At 47.8% G+C, this 23,503-nt stretch overlaps 1 protein-coding gene across 7 annotated transcripts in view; it reads left to right on the top strand.

Moving 5' to 3' along the window:
* Positions 1-3,747: 3,747 nt before the first annotated feature.
* Positions 3,748-23,503, top strand: part of UNC45B (unc-45 myosin chaperone B) — a 38,311-nt gene continuing 18,555 nt past the window's right edge. For 2 of the 7 annotated variants that reach the window (XR_013535754.1, XM_002748354.7), the window contains exons 1-9: positions 3,840-3,928; positions 4,262-4,429; positions 4,953-4,989; positions 6,274-6,449; positions 8,834-8,923; positions 10,784-10,951; positions 11,790-11,958; positions 14,500-14,670; positions 19,163-19,334. Coding sequence is in view for 6 of the 7 variants with exons in the window: in XM_002748354.7 (XP_002748400.2) it covers positions 4,262-4,429; positions 4,953-4,989; positions 6,274-6,449; positions 8,834-8,923; positions 10,784-10,951; positions 11,790-11,958; positions 14,500-14,670; positions 19,163-19,334 (1,151 nt within the window). In the remaining variant the exon portion in view is untranslated. Of the gene's footprint in view, positions 3,929-4,258; positions 4,430-4,528; positions 4,633-4,952; positions 4,990-6,273; positions 6,450-8,833; positions 8,924-10,783; positions 10,952-11,789; positions 11,959-14,499; positions 14,671-19,162; positions 19,335-23,503 lie in introns of all 7 variants that reach the window. The other 5 variants (XM_078373826.1, XM_078373824.1, XM_078373823.1 and 2 more) reach the window with 5 other exon arrangements.

The raw sequence follows: 23,503 nt of genomic DNA, 5'->3' as shown, positions 1-23,503 counted from the left end.
TGTTCCACCCGCCTCTTGACAGCATTCACATTAATTTTTTCCCAGGGTCTTAGAGGACACAGCCAAGTTTTGACCCTTCACAACAGGGATTTTTGCCCCGTTTTAATTTTAATTTAATTTTGTTTTGAGACAGGGTTCCACTCCGTCGCCCAGACTAGAATGCAGTGGCACCATCACTGCTCACTGCTGTCTCGAAGTCCAGGGCTCAAGCGTTCTCCCACCTCAGCCTCCCGAGTAGCCTGGACTCCAGGCACAAGACACCCTGCCTGTTTATTTTTTTTCCTCACTTTTTGTAGAGACGAGGTCTCACTATGTTGCCCAGGCTGATCTCAAACTCCTGAACTAAAGCAATGACTCCCCCACTCCCCGAAGTGCTGGGATTACAGGTGTGACCCACCACGCCTGGCCTACAAATTAGTATCCTTTTAAAAAATAGATCATGTCAAGGCCTGGTATGGTGGTTTGCGCCTGTAATCCCAGCTTGGGAGGCTGCAGTGGGCAGATCACTCGAGCCCAGGAGTTCGAGAGCAGCCCGGCCAACGTGGTGAAACCGCGTCTCTAATAAAAATACAAAAAAATTAGCCAGGCGTGGTGGCATGCACCTGTGGTCCCAGCTACTTGGGAGGCTGACATGGTAGATCACTTGAACTCGAGGGGCAGAGGTAGCAGTGAGCCAAGCTCTCTTCATTGCACTCCAGCCTGGGTGACAGAGCAAGACTCTGTCTCAATACATACATACATACATACATACATACATAAAATGGATCAACTCAATTAATAATACTTGAGTACAAAAGCAAACCATTTCTACAATCATCAACCCTGTAAAGCAATAATAGTGATAATGACATCAGTGAGTCAGGAATTGTTCCAAGTGCTTTTCCCACATAACTCATTTAATTCTCACAACTCTTTTCTCCCCATATTACAGAGGAGGAACTGAAGCAGACAGCAATGAACTTGGGCTCTCTTGCCTGAGACATAGGATCTCCCTTGCCAACTCTCCTCTCCCTCACTCCCCTGCTCAGGCAGTCTCAAGCTCTGCCAAGTCAACCTCCTGAACACAGCTTGAATCTGCTCTCCCCATCTCCACCGCCCCACTCTGGTCAGAGTCACCATCATCACCTGCCTGAACCACTACAACAGCCCCCTGATGAGCCCTGTTTCCATTCCTGCCTCTCTCTCTTTTTTTTTTTTTGAGACGAAGTCTCACTCTTGTCCCAAGAGTTTGAGACCAGACTGGGCAACACGGTGAGACCTTGTCTCTACAGAAATATTTTTTTTAATAGCCAGGTGGCACACACCAGCAGTCCCAGCTACTCAGGAGGCTGAGATGGGCGAAATGCTTGAACCTGAAGGTTAAGGCTGCAGTGAGCTGTGATCACGTCACTGTACGCCGTTTGTGACAATGAGACCCTGTCTCAAAAAAAAAAAAAAAAGAAATCACAGAATCACAGATCCATGGAATTATTTCTTTCATTCATTCAGTGAATACTGTTGAGCACTTTCTTTTTCTTTTTTCTCTTTTTTTTTTTTTGTGACAGAATCTTGCTCTGTCACCCAGGCTGGAGTGCAGTGGTGCAATTTTGGCTCACGGCAACCTCCACCTCCTGGGTTCAGCTGATTCTCCTGCCTCAACCTCCCTAGTAGACAGGATTACAGGCACCTGCCGCCATGCTCGGCTAATTTTTGTAATTTTAGTAGAAACGGGGTTTCGCCATGTTGGCCAGGCTGATCTCAAACCCATGACCTCAGGTGATCCACCTGCCTTGGCCTCACAAAATGCTGGGATTATAGGCATAAGCCATCACACCTGGCCTCATTGACCACTTTCTATGTGCCACCCATTGTTACAAACGCTTGGAATATGTAAGGGAACAACCTAGACACAAACCCTTACCCTCATGAGTGTTCTATGCTTCACAGTTCCTGGCACATAATAGATGTTTAAGCAATATGGGCTGGGATTGCTAACGCCTGCAATCCCAGCACTTTAGGAGGCCAAGGCAGGTGGATCACAAGGTCAGGAGCTCGAGACCAGCCTGGTCAATATGAAGAAACCCCGTCTCTAATGAAAATACAAAAATTAGCTGGGAGCAGTGGCACACACCTGTTATCTCAGCTACTTGGGAGGCTGAAACAGGAGAATTGCTTGAACCCAGGAGCTGGAGGTTCAGTGAGCCAAGATTGCTCCACTGCACTCCGGCCTGGGCAGCAGAACAAGACTCAGTCTCAAAAACAACAACAACAACAAAATGTTAAGAAATGCTTGTGGAATGAATTACTGAATCAGTATTTGAATATAAGATCCTTTGGACCTAAAGTCACAGAGCCACAGGTCTTTGCCAGTGTCAGGATCATTTATCCTATTACCTCATTGCTGTAGAGAGCTTGCCCCACAAAGCGGCCCAGGGCTCACGATAACATGAAGGCAGGGAATTCATCAATCTATTCATTCATTTATTTGCTCATTCAACAAACGTGTTACTGCTGGGCTTTGTGTCCAGCAAGGCAGTAGAACCTTTACAAGGTCACGTAGCTGTGTGTCCAAGGTCACATGTCTGGGAGTAGAATCTAGTATGAGTGATTCCACCTGAGACTTTCTTCTGTGTCTTTCTCAGCTTCACCAGGTAAGTTTGAAGATATGTGTGGGGTGGAGGGGAGAGGGACGAGAGGTGAGTAGAGGAAATCGTCAGCATGAAGACACCATTCTTTCATTCATACATTCATTCCATTAAGGAAACACACTTCGAACACTGACTGTGCCAGAACCTGTGCAGGGAGCGGGTTAGGGGACAAGCTGCATGGGATGCTATCTTTGCTTTTCAGGAGGGAGCTCACAGCCCAGGCTTGGGGCCACTGAAATGCAGAAGAGTTCTGGGTCCAAGTGGGAACAACGTCATAAATTTGCTTCAGGAACTCCCAGTTAGCTAAGGAGAAACATTCTTGCCTAGGAGAGACCCCTCTGTGATGGTGAATACATAGTTCTTGTCCCAGAAGACTTCCTTCTGAGGAGGGAGCCTCAGTGTGTCCCAGAAGAGTTCCCAGTCGGGTGGGGGGAACTTTGGTCCCAGGGAATCTCCAGTCTGACCCGACCTTTGCCCTAGGAGATTTCAGTCTGATGGAGAGACAAAGCCCACTCTCTGAGAGCTCCCAATCCGATGGGAGAGGTAGTCTGAATATATGCACTCCATACACGGGGGAGGAACAGGAGACCACATGCGGACTGAAACTAACGAACCACTCACTCACACTAAACTGAGTTAGCAAGTCCTGTTGGTCTTTCTGAAAAGTGAAGACATTTTCAACACATGAAAGCAGGGTGGGTTGAGGTGTTGCGCAGAAGTGGAAAAAGGAAGGAACTTTCTTCCCCTGTTCCCTCCCTCCTCCCTCCAGAAAGGTATTTCTGGAAGTCTCCAGCTGGTCTGGGATCTGAGCAACTGCTATGTGTCCAAGTCTGTCAGCCCCTCAGCTGTCACTCTACTCCCAAAATAGCAATGGTTGAGGGGAGGGAGAGGAGGCTGTTTATCTGGGATAGAGGGGGAAAGGGGCATTAGAGCTGTGCCCAGGGAGGGGATCTGCTGGGGGGGTTCCCGTCCCTTCTGGATCTTTCTGTCTCTGTTTGGGGTGTGAGCGTCTGAGTTTCCCAGGATGCCCCAGAGTGGGGTGCTTGGGCATAGGCTGGTCAGCCCCTCCACGTGGTCATGATTGACCAGTCTGCAGAGGGGGAGGAACCTGAGTATCAGTGACAGACTCCAGGGGCACCTGCCCCTGTGGCCAAATATGGTCCAGAGCCACTGGTTGAGGCAAGAAAATCTCTTGGGTGGGGGCTGGGAGGTGCATTTTGAGGCTGGCTGGTTGACACAGGAGTGCTCAGGGGAGCAGCCTCACAGGAGGGTAGATCGGAAGCATTGTCCTCAGAGAGAAAGTGAGCGGGGTGGGGGGGTGGGGGGGGTCTGGGGTGTGCCCTGGGCTGGGGAGGGAGACAGCGACTTCTAAGACCTGCAAGGAGAGTTCAGGCCTTTGGCACGAACTGCGTGGCTTTGCCTGCTCAGGCTGGGAGGGGCAGAGAGTGAGGCACAGGGGCTCTGAGTAAATGCTGTAATGTCCTCATGGGGAAATAGATTTGGGGGTTTTGGGGGTGGGACCCTTCCATCGTCTCTGGTGCAAGAGGACCCTGGAGCTCCAGACCTCAGGCCAGGAGCCCAGCCCTGAGTGTGGAGTGAGGGGCTGACCGACGGAGCTGCTCCTGTCCCAGCAGATGGCAGAGGCAGAAGCGGTACAGCTGAAGGAGGAAGGGAATCGGCATTTCCAGCTCCAGGACTACAAGGCTGCCACAAAGAGCTACAGCCAGGCCCTGAAGCTCACCAAGGACAAGGCCCTGCTGGCCACGCTTTATCGGAACCGGGCAGCCTGTGGCCTGAAAACGGTCTGGGGCAGGGCAGGGCACAGGGCGGGAGCGAAGCAGAGGGGCTTTGGGTCTGGGTGGCAGCCCCTTCACCCTGATAGGAATTGTCCTTCATCCCAGCTGGCTCTCCTGGATGCCTCAAGTTGGAGAAGAGTGCCTCCAACCCCCGACCCATGCCCTGGAAAGACAGAAATTCATCCGGAGCAGAAGCAGCCCAATGCCAGGTGCTCTCATAGGTTATTCTTGGCATCTTACTAATGGCCGGTGAGAGAGCTGCTGTTGTCCCCCTTCTATTGCAGATAAGAAACTTGCGATCCAGAGGGCTTCATTAACTTGCCCAAACTCTCCCAGGTAGTAACAGAGCCGAGATTCAAACCTGGGTTTGCCTGATGAGCCTGTCCTCTTTTCCATGCCTCGAGGAGCATGCTCTGAGGCTCTGAGAGCCTGTAGCTCCCCCAGCAAACCCTCACCCCTCCAGGTGGGGACACTCTCTGGCCGTCTCTGCATGGGGCCCCATTAACCAAGTCTCCTCCCTTTTCCTCAGGAGAGCTTTGTCCAGGCAGCGTCAGATGCCTCCAGAGGTGAGCCCCTCCCGGCCCAAGCTTGCCCCCTCACATGCTCCTCTGCATGGCCTGGGTTTTAATCTAGTTGCCATTTTGAAAGAAAAGACAGTGAGTACGGAGTGACTTCAGGTTTGGAAACATACCCTGTGAAGAGCAGTTGAGGAAAACTGCAGTAGTTAGCCCGGAAAAGGCAACTCCCAGGTGGGACAAAGAGCCACCTTCAAATTTCTAAAAGGCTGTCACAGGAAGAAGGATCGGATTTCATCTCAGTGGTGCAAAGGCTGGGCAGAAGCTAAAAGGGCTGTGTTACAGGGAGGGCTGTGTTACAGGGAACACATTTCAGATAGGGAGAGGGAGAGGTTTTCTGATTAAGCTGCCTGGTTCTTTTTTTTTTTGAGACAGAGTTTCACTCTGTGGCCAGGCATCAGGCTGGAGTGCAATGGTGTGATCTTGACTCACTGCAACCTCCATCTCCTGGGTTCAAGCAATTCTCCTGCCTCAGTTTCTCGAGTAGTTGGGGCTACAGGCATGCACCACCATGCCCAGCTAATTTTTGTATTTTTTAGCAGAGATAGAGTTTTACCATGTTGGCCAGGATGGTCTCGATCTCTTGACCTTGTGATCTGCTGGCCTTGGCCTCCCAAAATACTGCGATTACAGGTGTGAGCCACCGTGTCTGGCCTTTTATTTATTTTTTTTTGAGCTGGAGTCTCGCTCTGTTGCCCAGGCTGGAGTGCAATGGCATGATCTTGGCTCTCTGCAACCTCTGCCTCCCTGGGTCAAGCAATTCTCCTGTCTCAGCCTCCCAAGTAGCTGGGATTACAAGCGCCTGCCACCACGCCTGGCTGACTTTTGTATTTTTAGAAGACATGGAGTTTCACCATGTTGGCCAGGCTGGTCTTGAGCTCCTGAGCTTGTGATCTCCCGACTTTGGCCTCCCAAAGTGCTGGGATTACAGGTGTGAGCCACTGCACCTGGCCGGCCTGGCTGTCTTGAGAAGGAGGGAGCTCCCCACTGCAGGAGGAATGCAAGCACCGATTGGTTAAGCCCCTGGCAGGAATCCTGTAGCAGAGACTCGAGCATTAGGAATTGGATGACACGATCCTTAAGCTCTCTTCCCACCTTGAAATTCTGGATCTCACTGTCTCCCTAATAAAGGGGAGGTATGGACCAGAGAGTCCATATGGGTGGATAATCTCCAAGGAAGACAGAGAAGCCCAGCAGGAGCATGCTTCCTGGCATTGGGGCAGTGGAGCTAGTGTTCTGTTGTCTAAGGGCCTCATCCCCATCTCTTCTCAATAGCCATCGACATCAACTCCTCAGATATCAAGGCTCTGTACCGGCGATGCCAGGCACTGGAGCACCTGGGGAAGCTGGACCAGGCCTTCAAGGATGTGCAGCGTTGTGCCACCCTTGAGCCACGGAACCAGAACTTCCAGGAGACTCTGAGGAGACTCAACACCAGCATTCAGGAGAAGGTGAGCTGGACCTCTTCCCACAGCCCTTGGCTACCCAGCTCCTCTCTTAATTCCTAGTAGGAATGGGTTAGGGAGGTGAGACATCAGGGCAGGGCTAGCCCTACCTCCACTCTGAGATGGAGACAGCAAGTGGCATGGGCAGGCTGCACAGAATGGCTCAACAGGCGCTTCTATCTGTGATGCTTGTTCGAGGGCACAAACCAGCCAAGGCTAGAACACAGGTCGTTTAAATTCCATATCGGGCTGGATGGGGTGGCTCATGCCTATAATCCCAACATTTTGGGAGGCTGAGGCGGGTGAATCACCTGATGTCAGGAGTTTGAGACTAGCCTGGACAACATGGAGAAACCTCACCTCTACCAAAAATACAAAAAATAGCCAGGCGTGGTGGGGGGCACCTGTAATCCCAGCTACTCAAGAGGCTGAGGCAGGAGAATTGCTTGAATTTGGGAGGCAGAAGTTGCAGTGAGCTGAGATTATGTGCCATTGTACTTCAGCCTGGGCAACGGAGTGTGAGACTCCATCTCCCCCGCCCCCCTAAAATATTCCAGATGGTGGCTTAGAAATATTGTTATAACTTAGTATGTCTGCAACATGATCTATCTCTTTTCATGGGAATTGAGGACATCAATGAGGGACAGAGGAGAGCCAGGCCCCATTAGGAGCATGATTTTTTTTTTTTTGAGACAGACTCTCCCTTTGTTGCCCAGGCTGAAGTGCAGTGTCATGATCTGAGCTGCTCACTTCAACCTCTGCCTCCAGGGTTTAAGTGATTCTTGTGCCTGAGCCTCCTGAGTAGCTGGGATTATAGACATGTACCACCATGGTTACTTTTTGTATTTTTGGTAGAGATGGGGTTTCGCCATGTTGGCCTTGCTGGTCTCCAACTCCTGGCTTCATGTGATCCACCCACCTCAGCCTCCCAAAGTACTGGGATTACAGGTGTGAGCCACCGTGCCTGGCCAGAAGCATGAAATATTTTCTAGGAAACTGGAGGAGGGTGGGGAGAACCTGGACCAGAGGTGAGAAATCCTGAACCCTAGTCCTGGCTCAACTGCTAGTTTTGTGGGGCATCTCTTGGGGTGTTGGTTTCCTCTCTGTAAGAGCAGTAAGGTAATTGATCACTCAGCCCCTTGCTCCAAGACTCAGTAACTTCTACACATCTGGAGCAGCCCTGTGGTAGGACCACAGCATGGTGTCCAGGGTGCAGACTCAAGGACTGAGGAAATACAAACCGAGGAGAGATTCAGAGAGGGATAGGCAAAGGAATGACCTCTCTGCACCCCCAAAGAAAATGAGAACAGGGCTGGGTGCGGTGGCTCATGCCTGTAATCCCAGCACTTTGGGAGTCCAAGGTGGGAGGATCACTTGAGCCCAGGAGTTAACCAGCCTGGGCAACATAGGGAGATCTTGTTCCTACCAAAAACTAAAAATAAACTAAAAATAGGCTGGGTGTGGTGGCTTGAGCCTGCAATTCCACCACTTTGGGAGGCTGAGGTGGGTGAATCACTTGACATCAGGAGTTCAAAACCAGCCTGGCCGACATGGTGAAACCCCGTCTCTACTAAAAATATAAAAATTAGCTGGGCATGATGGCACATGTCTATAATCCCAACTACTCAGGAGGCTGAGACAGGAGAATCACTTGAAACTGGGAGGCAGATGTTACCGTGAACCGAGGTCGTACCACTGCACTCCAGCCTGGGTAACAAAGTGAGACTCCATCTCAAAAAAAAAAAAAAAAAATTAAAAATTAAAAAATGAGCTCAGGAGCAGGTGGGAGTAGTGTGGACCCAAAGAACAAAGTAGTAGGAGGTTCAAAAGGAGCTGGCGAGGCGGAAGATGATGATCAGTTAGGTCACTTTATGAAAGACCCAGAGCAGTGGGGTTGGAGTGGGGATGGCGAGGGACTAGATATCCAAACATAACGAGTTTGATTTACTTGAAACAGTGCTGGAAAGCTGCTTCGTCTACAGTTCAGGTGTGTTAAAAAGAAAAAACAGAAAGCTGCTTCAGGATTCTGAGTATGGAGACATATTTCTGTTTTATCCCTATTTAAATGTCTAATAGCAGATTGTTTACTGGACTCTAAAACTGGGCTGATGACCCTTTGCCTTCCTAGACCATTGTGATGACCAAATGGAATAACAAATGTAGCCAGATGGTGAGCCTTCAGGGCAAGGACTTGCTTTTGTTCACTATTCTATTGCATTTATTCATTCATCGTAGTTATCCAGTAAATGTTGAATGAATACCTGAATGAATGTATGTGTGGAAGCCCAGAGTAGACACCCTGATATTTACTGAGATGAACTGAATGTGGAGCCGACTGAAATGACGTGGACCCCGCCTGCCTCCCTCCCCACTCCCTCCTCTCTTCTCAGCTCCGAGTGCAGTTCTCCACAGACTCAAGGGTACAGAAGATGTTTGAGATCCTTTTGGATGAAAACAGTGAGGCTGATAAGCGTGAAAAGGTGAGTGCTGGCCAATGCTAACCAGCCAACAGAAGGACCCAGCCAACAGTCTGAACAGTGACATCATTCCAAGGGGGAAGGGGACCCGCAGGCCTGTCTTTGGAGCCTAGGAAGGAAAATTGGCCAAAGGTTAAGCACGTTAGGACACAGTGTAAATCATAAGAAGGACTCAGATTCGGGTGAATCCAGTGAGGAGAGTCATGCAGCTGGGTTGGATCCTGTCTTTATTTGCAATTTGATGTTTTGTTCATCATGGATTTTTCTGGCATTGATTTTAATTTTAAAAATACAGCATTGACGGCCAGGCACGGTGGCTCATGACTGTAATCCCAGCACTCTGGGAGGCTGAGGTGGGTGGATCTTGAGGTCAGGAGTTCGAGACTGGCCTGACCAACATGGTGAAACCCTATCCCTACTAAAAATACAAAAATTAGCTGAGTGTGGTGGCATGAGCCTATAATCCCAGCTACTTGGGAGGCTGAGGAAGGAGAATCTTTTGAACCTGGGAGGTGAAGGTTGCAGTGAACTGAGATTGCACCACTGTACTCCAGCCTGGGTGACAGAGTGAGACTTGTCTCAAAAAAGAAATCTACCTATCTATCATTGACTATTATTTGATTGTTAAGTTCTTTGGGGCCCCTTTAAATTTTGCATCCTAGGCAAGTACCTCATTTGCTTCACCATAATTTTTGTCCTAAGAAATAACGCCGATTAAAATTATGTTTTATTTTATTAAAAAGTATTGTAAAGAAGTTGTTCTGAAAATTTTAAATATTTACCGATATGATCATCCTCTTAACCAAATTTGTTACATTTTTTTTTTAATGTTTCCTTCTAGTCTTTCTGCAGAGGCAAAAAAATAATTGAACGTTTGTGTGTTTTACATTTATAAGAACTTGAGAGACAATGTCTGGGAATTTTTATTAGTTTTATGGTCAATAAATCCATGAACTATGCAAATATCTTTTATAACAAACTCTTGGGAGAACATAATGGGTTGTTATAGATAAAACAAGTTGTTTTTTTTTCTTTTGGAAAAGTACAAAACCCTTAGCTGATAGTGATGGTTCTGGTCATGCTTGCCTGGAATTCTCTCATCAGCCCTCTCCCCAACTTGACATCTCTTTGTCCACCTCCTCACCTTCTTCAGCCTTCTGTGTTTCTCAGCCCTGGGTTCTCAGGTCCTGCTTGAGACCTGGGGCCTTTTAAGTTTCATGCATCCTTAAATTGGAATGCTCTAGGTGGGAAGAGAGTTGGGAACCTGTTTGCTCAACTGCCTAAATTGACAGGTGAGAAGTCTAGGGTCCAGAGAAGTGCCGTGACTTACCCAAGCTCACACAGCTAGCGGGGAGCAGAATCAGAACTCAAACCCAGGGCTTTCAGGTCCCATCTAGTGTTTTTGCTGCCCACTTTCTGGGAACTTCAGATTCCCTGAATAGGAGAATCAACAAAATGTTTAAGGAAATTATTCTCCATGTAAAAATACTTCATCTCTCCACCTTTTTTCTAGTCCTTCTCCATAAGCATTATATACATCTTTATTTGAAAGTAAGTGCAATTGGAGTAAACATTTGCTTCTGATTCTGCATACCAATGCTTTTTCCATTGCTCTTTGTCTTTTTATTTATGACTTTAATGGCTGCAATATATTTCATCAAGTTGGTCTCTATACAAGTTACTTGGCTTTTTTTTCTTGAATTATGTTCTTGGGCTGTGTTTCCAGGAGTAGGATTACAAGGTGGGAGAATAGAACAATGTTCTGAAATCCCAGTCTTTGCACTGGCTGTTGTACTTGGCCCATGGTCCAGGCCTAGGTGGCCATACCTCCCTCATAACCCTCATTGCCTCTTCCTCCTTCAGGCTGCCAACAATCTCATTGTCCTAGGCCGTGAGGAAGCAGGGGCTGAGAAGATCTTCCAGAACAATGGGGTAGCCTTGCTGCTGCAGCTTCTGGACACTAAGAAGCCTGAGCTGGTGCTGGCTGCAGTGCGGACCCTGTCGGGCATGTGCAGTGGCCACCGAGCCAGGGTGAGCGCCTGGCTGTGGGGCACATAGAGCAGATGGCTGCTGGTCCCAGGATCTGGAGGGTGACCTGTGGTCAGGGCTGTGGCTGGCATCATTGGAACCTGATAAAAAGTCAAAGCATGCTCCAGTCTCTTTTTCCCTTTGAGTTGGAAATGGGTTTCACTAAGCAAAGACAAGGTTATTGAAAGTGCTTAATGCTGCTGGGCGAGGTGTCTCACTCCTGTAATCCCAGCACTTTGGGAGGCCAAGGTAGGTGGATCATGAAGTCAGAAGTTCAAGACCAGCTTGACCAACATGGTGAAACTCCGTCTCTACTAAAAATACAAAATTAGCTGGGCATGGTGGCATGCGCCTGCAATTCCAGCTACTTGGGAGGCTGAGACAGGAGAATCACTTGAACCCAGGAGATAGAGATTGCAGTGAGCCAAGATTGCGCCATTGCACTCCAGCCTGGGTGACAGAGTGAGAGTCTGTCTCAAAACAAAAAAGAAATTGCTTAATGCAAAAGTGGTGAATGCAAAGGCTATGATATTTTACATTTTTTTATGCTAAGTCTTTGAAACCCAGTGTATAGTTTACACTACAGCACATCTCCATGTGGTTTTGCCACAGTGCAAGTGCTCAACGGCCCTGTGTAGCCAGTGGCCACTGCATTGGATGGTACAGCTCCGTCCTCTAGGAAGGCACATGGCTTGTGTCAAGAGGCTTCCAGGACCAGGGAGCACCGTGAGGCACTGGCTGTCTGGGCTTATTTCTCTACTGCACAGGGTGGGATGGGGAGGATTATTACACCCCCTCTCACTTGCATGGTAGCTGACCATGGTTCTTGCTGGAGTTCTAGGCCACAGTGATTCTGCATGCAGTGCGGATAGACCGAATCTGTAGTCTCATGGCCGTGGAGAACGAGGAGATGTCTCTGGCTGTCTGCAACCTGCTCCAAGCCATCATTGACTCCCTGTCTGGGGATGATAAGCAGGAGCATCGAGGGAAGGAGGAGGCCCTGGTTCTAGGTAGGAAACATTCTTCAGTTTGGGTTCAAGGGGATGGGGAAAGAAAGAGTCAGTTGCCACCCCAGACAGGGCATCTGGGCATTTCCTGTTTGTGGAGGTGGCTTGGTTTTATATATTTTCTTCTTCTTCTTCTTTTTTTTTTTTTTTTGTGACGGAGTCTCACTCTGTCACCCAGGCTGGAGTGAAGTGACGCTATCTAGACTCACTGCAACCTCTGCCTCCTGGGTTCAAGCACTTCTCGTGCCTCAGCCTTGCAAGTATCTGGGACTACAGGCACACGCCACCATGCCTGGCTAATTTTTGTATTTTTGGTAGAGACAGGGTTTCATCATGTTGGCCAGGCTGATCTCAAACTCCTGACCTCAGGCCATCTGCCCACCTTGGCCTCCCAGAGTGCTGGGATTACAGGCATGAGCCACTGCACCCGGCCTGTTATATATTTTCTGATTATAAGAGTAGCAGGTGTAGCTGCAGTATTCACAATAGCTAAAAGATGCACAACGTGAGTTTCCATTGGCAGGTGACTGGATGAGCAAAATGTGGTATATACATAAATAGAATATTAGTCAGCTTTAAAAAGGAAGGAGATTTTGACAAAATTATCTTGTTTGATTCAAAATAAATTATTCATGAGATTAATCATTTTTGGGGTATCTTCATTAGCCATTTGGCTTCCTTTATCTTTGGTTGGTTTGTTCATGTTGTTACCTATTTTTTTTTTGAGATGGAGTTTCACTCTTGTTACCCAGGCTGGAGCGCAATGGCGCGATCTTGGCTCACCGCAACCTCCGCCTCCTGGGTTCAGGCAATTCTCCCGCCTCAGCCTCCTGAGTAGCTGGGATTACAGGCACGTGCCACCATGCCCAGCTAATTTTTTGTATTTTTAGTAGAGACGGGGTTTCACCATGTTGACCAGGATGGTCTCGATCTCTTGACCTCATGATCCACCCGCCTCGGCCTCCCAAAGTACTGGGATTACAAGCTTGAGCCACTGTGCCCGGCCATTGTTACCTATTTTTTAATGTTTTTTCTTATTTTGTTTATAAGAGTATTTTGTTGTTGTTTCTTTTTTGAGACAGAGTCTTGTCTGTCACCCAGGCTAGACTGTAGTAATGCAATCACAGCTCACGGCAGGCTCAATTTTCTGGGCTCAATCTTCCCACCTCAGCTTCTGAAGTCACTAGAACTACAGGCTCACGCCACCATGACTGGCTAATTTTTAAATTTTTCATGGAAACAGGGTTTTGCTTTTTTGCCCAGGCTGGTCTCAAACTCCTGGCTTCAAGTGATCTTCCTTCTGTGGCCGCACAAAATGTTGGTATTACAGGCCGCTGCGCCTAGCCCTGAAGTCCTGGATTCTTGGTATGACTCTGACTTACATTATAATGGTCAGCTAGTCACTTTCCTTTTCTGAGCTAGAATTTTTGGAAGATTCAAGATGGCCCAGCTTGTGTGGCTGGCGGAACTGGGAATGTTGACCAGAAAACCTTGGCTTGTCTCCTTGTGGCCTTGTTAGTGGCCAGCTTGGGTTTCTATAGAACATGGTGGCTGGATTCTCAATGGACAAGCCCCAATGTGCAGGTGCCATGTAAGCCTCTGGTTGTGCCACAGGTCACATAGCAACCCAGGGCCAGTGTGGGAGGAGGTTACTCAAGAGCAGGAATACAGAGAGGTGTGTTTCCCGGGGAGGCACCAATTCACAATCTTCCGTGACTTCCTTGGGTTGAACATCTCTGCTACAAAATTTTTCCACTTATTGGTTTCCACTCTAACCCTTTGTAGCTTCCATCTGCCTCTGGTCCAAAGTCTGTCCTCTGAGCCTCAGAGAAGAAGTCTGTTATCTCACTCTCATGACATGGCTTTGTCTGAAAATGAGCCGTCACATCTACTTACATCTTTCCTTCTTAGGTGATGGAGCTGTATTCCTTCATCATGATGATAATTCCTTCATCATTATTTATCTGACATGGTTTGGGGAGCTTTCCTTTTCTGTTTGCCTGCCTTTGGGCTCCATCCTAGAATGAGAGCAAAAATCTCTAAGTCTCTGGGAGGGCAAAATCAGAAAAAGGCATTTGCTTTTTAAGATCTACCAGTGGGCAGGAAGTCTGGGCGTTGCCGGCAAAAGCTTGAATTCAGGCTCCCAGAATGCCCGAATCTGTGGGGAGTGAAATGTCTCTAAAGAGTATAAATTTCTTTTCTGGAAAGCATTTTATTAAACCAGTTTATTAAAAACTACATGAAGCATTCCTAGATCTCTGCCAGTCATTGCTAGGAGTGAAGAACTTTCGAAGAACCTGAACTGCTCAAGGATGGAATGAGCTGTTGTAGAAGTCAATGTTCAGGGTGGCTGGAGGACCCCTTGGGGGTGTTGTCTAGGGATTTCTCTCCTTTTTTTGGGGTGAGATGGGCGACACTATACTCTCCTGGGAATTCACATTCACTTCAGGAAGTCGTGGATTCAGTATTTCCAGAGTCTAGAAGCTGCTGCTCTTCCTGGTCATATATATCCTCTTTACTTACCCCTGTCCTCTTGTTCTTCAGACACCAAGAAGGACCTGAAGCAGATCACCAGCCACCTGCTGGACATGCTGGTCAGCAAGAAGGTGTCTGGCCAGGGCAGGGATCAGGCACTGAACCTGCTCAATAAGAATGTCCCTAGGAAGGACCTTGCCATTCATGACAACTCACGCACCATCTATGTGGTGGATAACGGTGAGAAGAGGGGAGGGTTTGGGGCTTGCTCAAGCCTTTTATGTGGGCACTGGGGCACTGACAGAAAGTGGAAGATGTGAGGCTCTTGAAGAGGTTTCCGATCCTAACTGAAAAGTTGGGAAAAGGTATTTGTACATCAGGATCCACCAGTGGCCTGTGAAGGTGTAGATCAAGCCTTTGAATTCAGAGCCTGAACACACCCAGGAAGTGCCCAAACAAATCCCCAAAACATGTGGGCAGAGCTACCTAGCAAATGGGGACAAGGACTCCACCAACTGAGGGGTAAAATTCCAGAAGTCTCATGGTTGGTGAAATACTTCACAGGCCTTCTTAAAGGGAGGAAATGGCATCAAGTATGCTTTATATAAAGCACAGTGAGAATGTTTGCAAACCCAAACGTATCTGAGACAGGTCTCAATCAATTTAGGAGTTGATTTTGCCAAAGTTAAGGACATGCCTAGAAGAGAAGAAACACAGAATTGCAGAAACAGGCTGTGGTCTGAGCCTTTCTCCAAAGATGATTATAAGGCTTCAATATTTCAAGGGGAAAAGCAGCTGGGAGGGGAGACAGGGAAGGTATGGTCACAGTATATGAATGCACATGTTGTAAGAGGAAGGAGGAGGTAGGGGAATAGTCAATCACGTATTTGTCCCCTGCTTGGTGAATCACCACTTTACAGAAGATAAGGTGAACATAGAGTGGGCATATTTAAGCACTAGAGTAATTTATTAAATGTGGAGGTATTTAACCTTTTATCTGTAGCTATCTGCTTAGGAATAAAAGGAAAGGCAGTTTTTCACATGACTCAGCTTTCAGCTTAGTTTTTTTTTCCTTTGGTCTAGGGAATTGGGGTCCCAAGATTTTATGTTAGTTTTTAAATTTATTTTTATTTTGTTTTTTTAGAGACAGGGTCTCACTCTGTTGCTCAGGCTAGAGTGCAGTGGTGTGATCATAGTCACTGCAAACTCAAACTGCTGGGCTGCAGCGATCCTGCTTTCCCTCAGCCTGCCGAGTAGCTGGGACAACAGGCACACACCATCATACACCTCAAACTCCTGGGCTGCAGCGATCCTCCTTCCCCTCAGCCTCCCGAGTAGCTGGGACAACAGGCACACACCATCATACACCTCAAACTCCTGGGCTGCAGAGATCCTCCTTCCCCTCAGCCTGCCGAGTAGCTGGGACAACAGGCACACACCATTATGCCCGGCTAATTTTTTTGTTTTATAGAGATGTGGTTTCACTATGTTGCCCAGGCTGGTCTCAAACTCCTGGGCTCAAGTGATTGTCCCACCTCGGCCTCCCAAAGTGCTGGAATTACAGGCGTGAGCCACTGCACTGGGCCAAGATTTTATTTTCCTTTCACATGTTCTAGCAGATTGTCACTCAGTTTGTAAGCTCCAAGGTGTTACCTGTCTCCTCAATCCATTTTGATCTGCTATGGTAAATTCTTTCATAGGTTTTGTGACACACAGAATCTTGTTCTAAAAGGTTCAGATCAGCTTTCCCAGCTTGAAAAATATCTTTTGATACTGCACTTCCCTTGCTTGGTTTTTACAGACCTCAGCAAAGCGCATGTGCAGGTGCTTAGGCTTTAACACATTACTGCTAAACGCCCAAACCCCACTTCCCCCCTGCCTCATTCTGGGCTTCTCTGCATCTATTATGAAAGGTGAGCATTAACGGCAGACCTCCTCTCTCTGCACCAGGGTCTAGGCTCATCCACATGTTATGGGTTGGGACAGGTGAAGAGCAATATTTTTTATTCTGTTCTTTTTGCAAAGGGCACCAACATGAATAGCAATTGGGTAAAAATAATGCGGATTTAAAAATTCAGATATTTGAATACAAAGCTGCAATGTAGAGGTGTTACGTGTTGTGCAAACTGGGCTGGGAGGCACGGTAAGGATGCTGTCAGGACGTCACAGCTGGAGTGACCTTTTGGGTGAGGGAAGGGGCAAAGATGGACAGGAAGAAGGTCCAGAGTGTGTGAACAGAAGAGAAATGAGATGCTCAAGACGTGGGCAAGAATGGAAGAGGAGAATGGGAGACGAGATTGGAGAGGTGCATTTGAGGGAGGCTTTTGGGACCCAGGCTGGGGAGTCTGGGTTGGCTCATCAGGCCCTTCCTGTTACTCCCCAGCCCTGCTGAGCACTTTTTAAATGTGTGGTTTGATGTAATAAGAAATATACACATTTGGTCTGTGCCGCTGTTTCCTGGCACACAGCTAACCTCATAGTTAGTGTGTGCCAGGAAAGTGATAAGTGTCTTTTTGTATGCTCGTGTAATAACTGGTGGCTGGGAGCCCCTAGATAACCTCAGAATATCAAAATGGGGGCTGGTTGCCAGGGGAAACAACCATGCAATTATAGGATTGGAACGTTCAGCCCCCAACCTCTTACCTCCAGGGAGGGGTGAGAGGCTGGAGGTGGGATTCATCACTAATAACCAATGATTTAATCAACCATGCCTACATAATGAAGCTTCTGTTTTAGAAGAAACCCTAACCAAAGGGGCTTAAAGTACTCTCCAGTAGGTGAACACATGGAGGTGCTGGAGGGGCGGCTACCTGGAGAGGGCATGGAAGCGCCATGCCCCTTGCCAATACCGTGCCCTCTGCATCGCTCCATCTGGCTGTTCCTGACTTTTTGTTTTTATTGTTGTTGTATTTAAATAATAAATTGGTAATCTAGTAACTAAACTGTTTTTCTGAGTTCTGTGAGCCATTCTAGCAAATTATCACGCCTGAGGGAGAGAGTCATGGGAGTCAGAAGTTGGCCAGTCAGAAGCACAGGTGGTAACTTGGACTTGAGACTGCCATCTGAAGGAAGGCAATCTTGGGGATTGAGACCTTAAACTGTGAGGTCTGTGCTGCCCCAAGTAGATAGTGTCAGAGTTGAATTGACACCCATCTGGTGTCAGAAGTAAGGTCTGAGAGTAGTAGTAGTTTAGGGAGGAAACAGTTTTCCTTTAAGGGGTAAAATGTGCATAGCAAAAAATTTACTGCCAGGCACTTTCTTTCTTTTTTATTTGTGGAGACAGGGTCTCCCTATGTTGCCTAGGCTGGTCTCAAACTCCTGGGCTCAAGTGATCCTCCCACTTTGACCTAACCAAAGTGCTGGAATTACAGGCATGAACCACTAAGCCACTTCCAGGCACTTTTATTTATTTATTTAGTCTTTTTTTTTTTAAAGACGTGGTTTCACCATGTTGGTCAGGCTGGTCTTGAACTCCCGATCTCAGGTGATCTGCCCGCCTTGGCCTCCAAAGTGCTTGAATTAAGGCGTGAGCCACCACGCCCCAGCCATCAAAGCACCTTTAATTTCCTCCTAACATCCAGAGTTTCATGCCTCCCAGCTTTTACCTGGAATGTTCTTCCTCCCACTTCCCTGTACTACCCAAGGTCTGACCAGCGCCAAGCCACCTCTAAAACCTGGCTTTGAAATCCACCTGTCTGTTGCCTCAGAGGAAGCATAGTGTGACAGCTAAAATCACAAGCTTTGAAATCAGACATGACTGGAAGCGTGTCCTTGCTATGTCACTGGACAACTTAGTTGACTTCTCTAAGTCTTATTTTTCTGCTCTGAAAGATGGGAATAGTAGGGCTATTGTTAGGATTAGATGAAGTTAATGTGTACAAAGCTCTTGGCACATAAGAAGTGCTCAGAAAAACTTGCAGATCTTATTTTGTTGACGTGAATCACCCCACCTTCTATACTTATCACATCTATACTTCTATACTTCTATACAGTGTTACCCTTCCATACTTATCACATCTCATTGTAATCTTCACATGTCAGTCTTTCCTATTGTACTGTGAGCTTTTGGAGGTCAGGATCGTATCGTTTATTTTGGTAGCCAGTACCCCAAAGATTTATTTATTCAACAAAGACATGACTATTGAATTTGCCCAATGGGTAGTAGGAAGCCATTGAAGATTTTCAAGAGAAGAGATGAGAAGACATCATCATAATAAATGTAAATATGGTATTTACTAAATAAATAATTACACGCTCAGTAATAAACATTTATTGAGTGATAGTGATGTGTCTGGATTGGTAGTAGGGTTTCCATACATAACCTCATTGAGCCCTCAAATTTTAGGAGGTAGGTAGTAGTATTCCCATTTTACAAATGAAGAAGCTGAGGCTTGAGGAGGAGAATACAAAATAGTATTTGGAGAAGACTATACATCAACCACAGAATGGTAGAGTCCTCCGAGATCAACTAGTCCTGATTTTGTACGTATGAAAATAAAAGCCCCTAGAGGGAGGTAAATTGGTCAAGGTGGGGGCAGTATCAGGTGTAGAACCTGGACCTGGGTCCCTTGACCCCATTCTGGTGCCCTTCACTCTGAATGAACCACATATTGTCTATAGACAGGGCTGGAGAGAAGCTGGTGAGAAGACATCACTGAGTGAGGGGTGTGTTTGTGAGCATGGAGCCCAGCAGGAATAATGCAGGGCATTATTGCCACCATCTACCCTGCAGGTCTGAGAAAGATCCTGAAGGTCGTGGGGCAGGTTCCAGATCTGCCATCCTGCCTGCCCCTGACGGACAACACCCGCATGCTGGCCTCTATCCTTATCAACAAGCTCTATGATGACCTGCGCTGTGACCCAGAGCGTGATCACTTCCGCAAGATCTGTGAGGAATACATCACGTAAGTTTCCTGGAGGCCTCACAGGATCAGGCTCTGTCTTAGTTATCTATGCTGTGTAACAAATTATCCCAAAATGTAACAGCTTGAAACAATAATGTTTTATTATCTCACACCAGAACAGAAATTTGGGAGTGGTTTGGCTGGGTGGCTCTGGCTTAAGGTCTTTCATGAATTGACAGTCATATGCTGGCTGGGGCTGCAGCCATCTGAAGGCTTGACTGGGGCTGGAAAATGCTTCCAAGATGGTACACTCACACGACTGGCACGTTGGCGCCAGCTCTTGGTGGGAGGCCTTGGTCCCTCTCCATTCAGACCTCTCCACAGGCTGCTGAGGTGTCTTCACTGCATGCTGGCTGGCTTGTCCCATAGTAAAAGATCCAAGGGGGAGCAAGGCAGCAGCGAGAAGTCTTCTCTACCTAGCCTCAGAAGACATGTGTCATCACTTCTGCCACATTCTGTTCATTAAAAGCAAGTCATTTAAGGGGAAAAAATTAGGTTTCACCTTTTGAAGGGAGGTGTGTCAATACATTTTTTAGACACATCTTATTTTATTTGTTTTTTGAGACAGGGTCTCACTCTGTCCCTCAGGCTGGAGTGCGGTGATACGATCATAGCTCACTGCTGCCTTGGACTTTTGGGCTCAAGTGAGCCTCCTAACTCAGCCTCCCAGAGTAGCTGGGACTACAGGCACATGCCACCATGCTGGGCTATTTTTTTTTTTTTTTTTTTTCTGTCGCCCAGGCTGGAGTGCAGTGGGATGATCATGGCTCACTGCAGCCTCAGCCCGCTGGGCTCAAGCGATTCTCCTGCCTCTGCCTCAGCCTCCCAAATAGCTGAGACTACAAGCATGCACCACTATGCCTGGCTAATTTTTGTATTTTTTTTTTTGTTTCGCTGTGTTGCTGAGGCTGGTCTTGAATTCCCAAGCTCAAGCAATCTTTCTGCCTCCGCTTCCCAAAGTGTTGGGATTACAGGCATAAGCTACCTTGTCCAGCCATGGACAAATTTTAATCTTACCACTGGCTTCTGTGGTTGAAAGGAGCAAATGTCAGCTTGTTAAGGAGGGAGGCCCAGTTCTTTCAAGACTAAGAACTGTGTGGCTTTGCAGAGCTAGACAGGGATTAGGACCCTCAGCAGCTGCAGTTCCTGGGTCTCCTCACTTCGGCTCCAGGATCAGTGTGACTCTGGTGCTCTTCTGGGTCTCTGTTTCTCTTTGTGTGTCCTCGCCTTTCTCCTGTCTCACTGCTGCAAGACCTTTTAATTCTTTATTGCAATGATTCCCAGACTTGCAAATTATTCAGATTTCTGAGACATCACCTCTTGACTCAGTAGTTTGGGGTGTGGCTCTGGAAGCTGCATGCTTAAAAGCACTCCAGGTGAGTCTTAGGTGGGTAATGACATTGCCTTTACTGTGATTTTCCATTCAGTATTCCAGGGGTCAACAAACTTTTGCTGTGAAGGGCCAGGGAGTAAATATTTTAGTCTTTGTGGGATATATAAATCTCTGTCAACATATTTTTAAAAAACATTTAAAATACAAAAAGCTGGCTAGGTGCAGTGGCTCATGTCTGTAATCCCAGCACTTTGGGAGGCTGAGGCAGGTGGATCACCTGAGGTCAGGAGTTCAACCAGCCTGACCAACATGGTGAAACTCTATCTCTACTAAAAATACCAAAAATTAGCTGGATGTGGTGGCACATGCCTGTAATCCCAGCTACTAGGGAGTCTAAGGCAGAAGAATCGCTTGAATCCAGGAGGTCGAGGTTGTAGTGAGCCGAGATTGCACCACTGCACTCCAGCAGTCTAGGTGACAGAGCAAGACTCCATCTCAAAAAAAAAAAAAAAAAGCAAAAAGCTGCTGGCCAGGTGTGGTGGCTCATACCTGTAATCCTAGCACTTTGGGAGGCCGACGTGGGAGAATTGCCTGAGGCCAGGAGTTCGAGACCAGCCTGGGCAATGTAGAGAGACCCCCCCCATCTCTAAAAATAATTTTAAAATTAGCCAAGTGTGGTGGCTCACCCCTGTAGTCCCAGCTACTTGGGAGGCTGAGGTGGAAGGGTCACAAGGCTGCAATGAGCCGTGAATGCATTACTGTACTCCAGCCTGGGTGACAGAGTGAGACTCTGTTTCAAATAAAATAAAATAATGTGAAAGCTATTCTCAAATTTTGGGATTTGCCAACTCCTTCCTACCCCATGACTTCTACTCACCCCTGACGTGGGTTCACTTAGTTCTTCTCAAGGCTTCTCTCTTTTTCTACCTCAGTTTCGACTTTTCCTGCTGACTTCTCGAGTCCCTCATGAGGTCCCCAATTGATTTCATTACCTGTCATCCAGCTCGTTTTTGTTTGGGTTTGTTGATTGGGGTCCCTGCCTGTCAGCCTACGGAATGCTGAGAGGAGGGGACACCACCTTCATCAAATGGTGCCCCAGCCTGGCCCTAGCAGGAGTGGAATATACCCCGCTTCATCAGGGACCGGGTTGTGTGGGGATCCAATGCCAGCTCAAAGGTCAGACCCCAACTAATTATGAAGGATGCTGGTTCCCCGGGCACTGAGTGGAGCGATGAGGCACAGGACATGAGATGCTCGAGCTGGAGGGGCTCTCAAGGCTTCCAAAGCTGACTCCTCTTCCCCAGGGGACTTGCCTAAGTTCCCCAGCAATGAGAGGCAGACATGGGACCAGAGCCCAGGTCTTAGAATCTCAGTGTGGAGTTCTCCTGACCAGTCCATGCTACCTTCTTGCATTTATTTATTTTTATTTTGAGATGGGGTCTTGCTTTGTCACCCAAGCTGGAGTGCAATGGCACGATCTCGGCTCACTGCAACCTTCGCCTCATGGGTTCAAGTGATTCTCTTGCCTCCAGAGTAGCTGGAACTACAGGTTTGTGCCACCACACCCGGCTAATTTTTTTGGTATTTTTAGTAGAGATGGAGTTTCACCATATTGGCCAGGTCTTGAACTCCTGGTCTTGTAATGCGCCCTCCTCAGCCTCCTAAAGTGCTGAGATTACAGGCTTGAGCCACCGTGCGTGTCCTGCCTTCTTGCATTTATTCGCAGCTGCATTTTCACTGTGCACATCTGCCCTGTTTTCCACATTGCACCAACCTGGGCAGATGAGAAGCATCAGAAGGCCTGTCCCCTCTGACATTCCCATTCAGAGATTCTCCCCTAGAGTAGATGGCAATAGATTCTGAAAGCAAGGCAGAACCTTTCTGGACATCTAGTCCACATGCTCACTGACAGGGGAAGGGACTGAGACCAGATCACCAGAGGGGACTGACTGGCCCAGGCCATGTCACAGAGAGATACTGTGTGCCAGGCATCATGCTAGGCCTGTTTGTGTTGTTGATGCTGTGCGCTTCTCCCAGATACAGCAGCTGCTGGCTGACAGCTCTCAGCTGTCATCTCTCTTTGAGACTTGCCTCATTTGGGGAGAGCCGTTTCACCCTCCCCAGGGCAGCCAGTGTGCAAAGACTCACCCCAGGCTGGTTGAAGTGACTTAGATCTATAATATCAGTGCTTTGGGAGGCCAGGTGGAAAGATCACTTGAGGCCAGGAGTTTGAGGTCAGCCTGGGCAACATAGCAAGATCCTGTCTCTACAAAGAATTTTTAAAAATTATCTGAGCATGATGGTATGTACCTGTAGTCACAGATACTCAGCAGGCTGAGGTGGGAGGATTGCTCGAGCCTAGGGGTTTAAGGTCACAATGAGCTATGATGGCACCAGTGCACTCCAGCAACAGAGCAAGACTCAATTTCAAAAAGAAAAAAAGACTCATCCCAATTTGGAATAACTGTGAAGCATGTTCCAGCTCCAGAACTCCTTACAGGCTGAGGCTTTGTGGTGACTGCAAAATGCTGCCCTCTGCCCAGTCCTGCTTCCTTCTCTTCCCAAGAACTCCCTCTAGTAAACTTCCTGCATGTCAATCCCTGAGTCAGAGTGTATTTCTCAGAAGGCACACCCGGTGACATCTGTGATGTCATTTATCCTTATCACAACTAGTAGTGCTATCCTCAGTTTACAGGAGCTGAGGCTCAGAGAGGTTTGCTGAATTGTCCAATATCACACAGCACATGAGCGGTGGAGCCAGGATGCAAACCCAAATCTGTCTGCCTCCTAATCTCACACTCTTTCCATTCTCTTGGGCCAGTACTCTTGACCACCC

Source organism: Callithrix jacchus, chromosome 5 (assembly GCF_049354715.1).
Source record: "Callithrix jacchus isolate 240 chromosome 5, calJac240_pri, whole genome shotgun sequence".
Lineage (NCBI taxonomy): Eukaryota > Metazoa > Chordata > Mammalia > Primates > Cebidae > Callithrix > Callithrix jacchus.
Note: the sequence above shows the minus strand (reverse complement) of the source record. Positions and strands in the feature narration are given on the sequence as shown.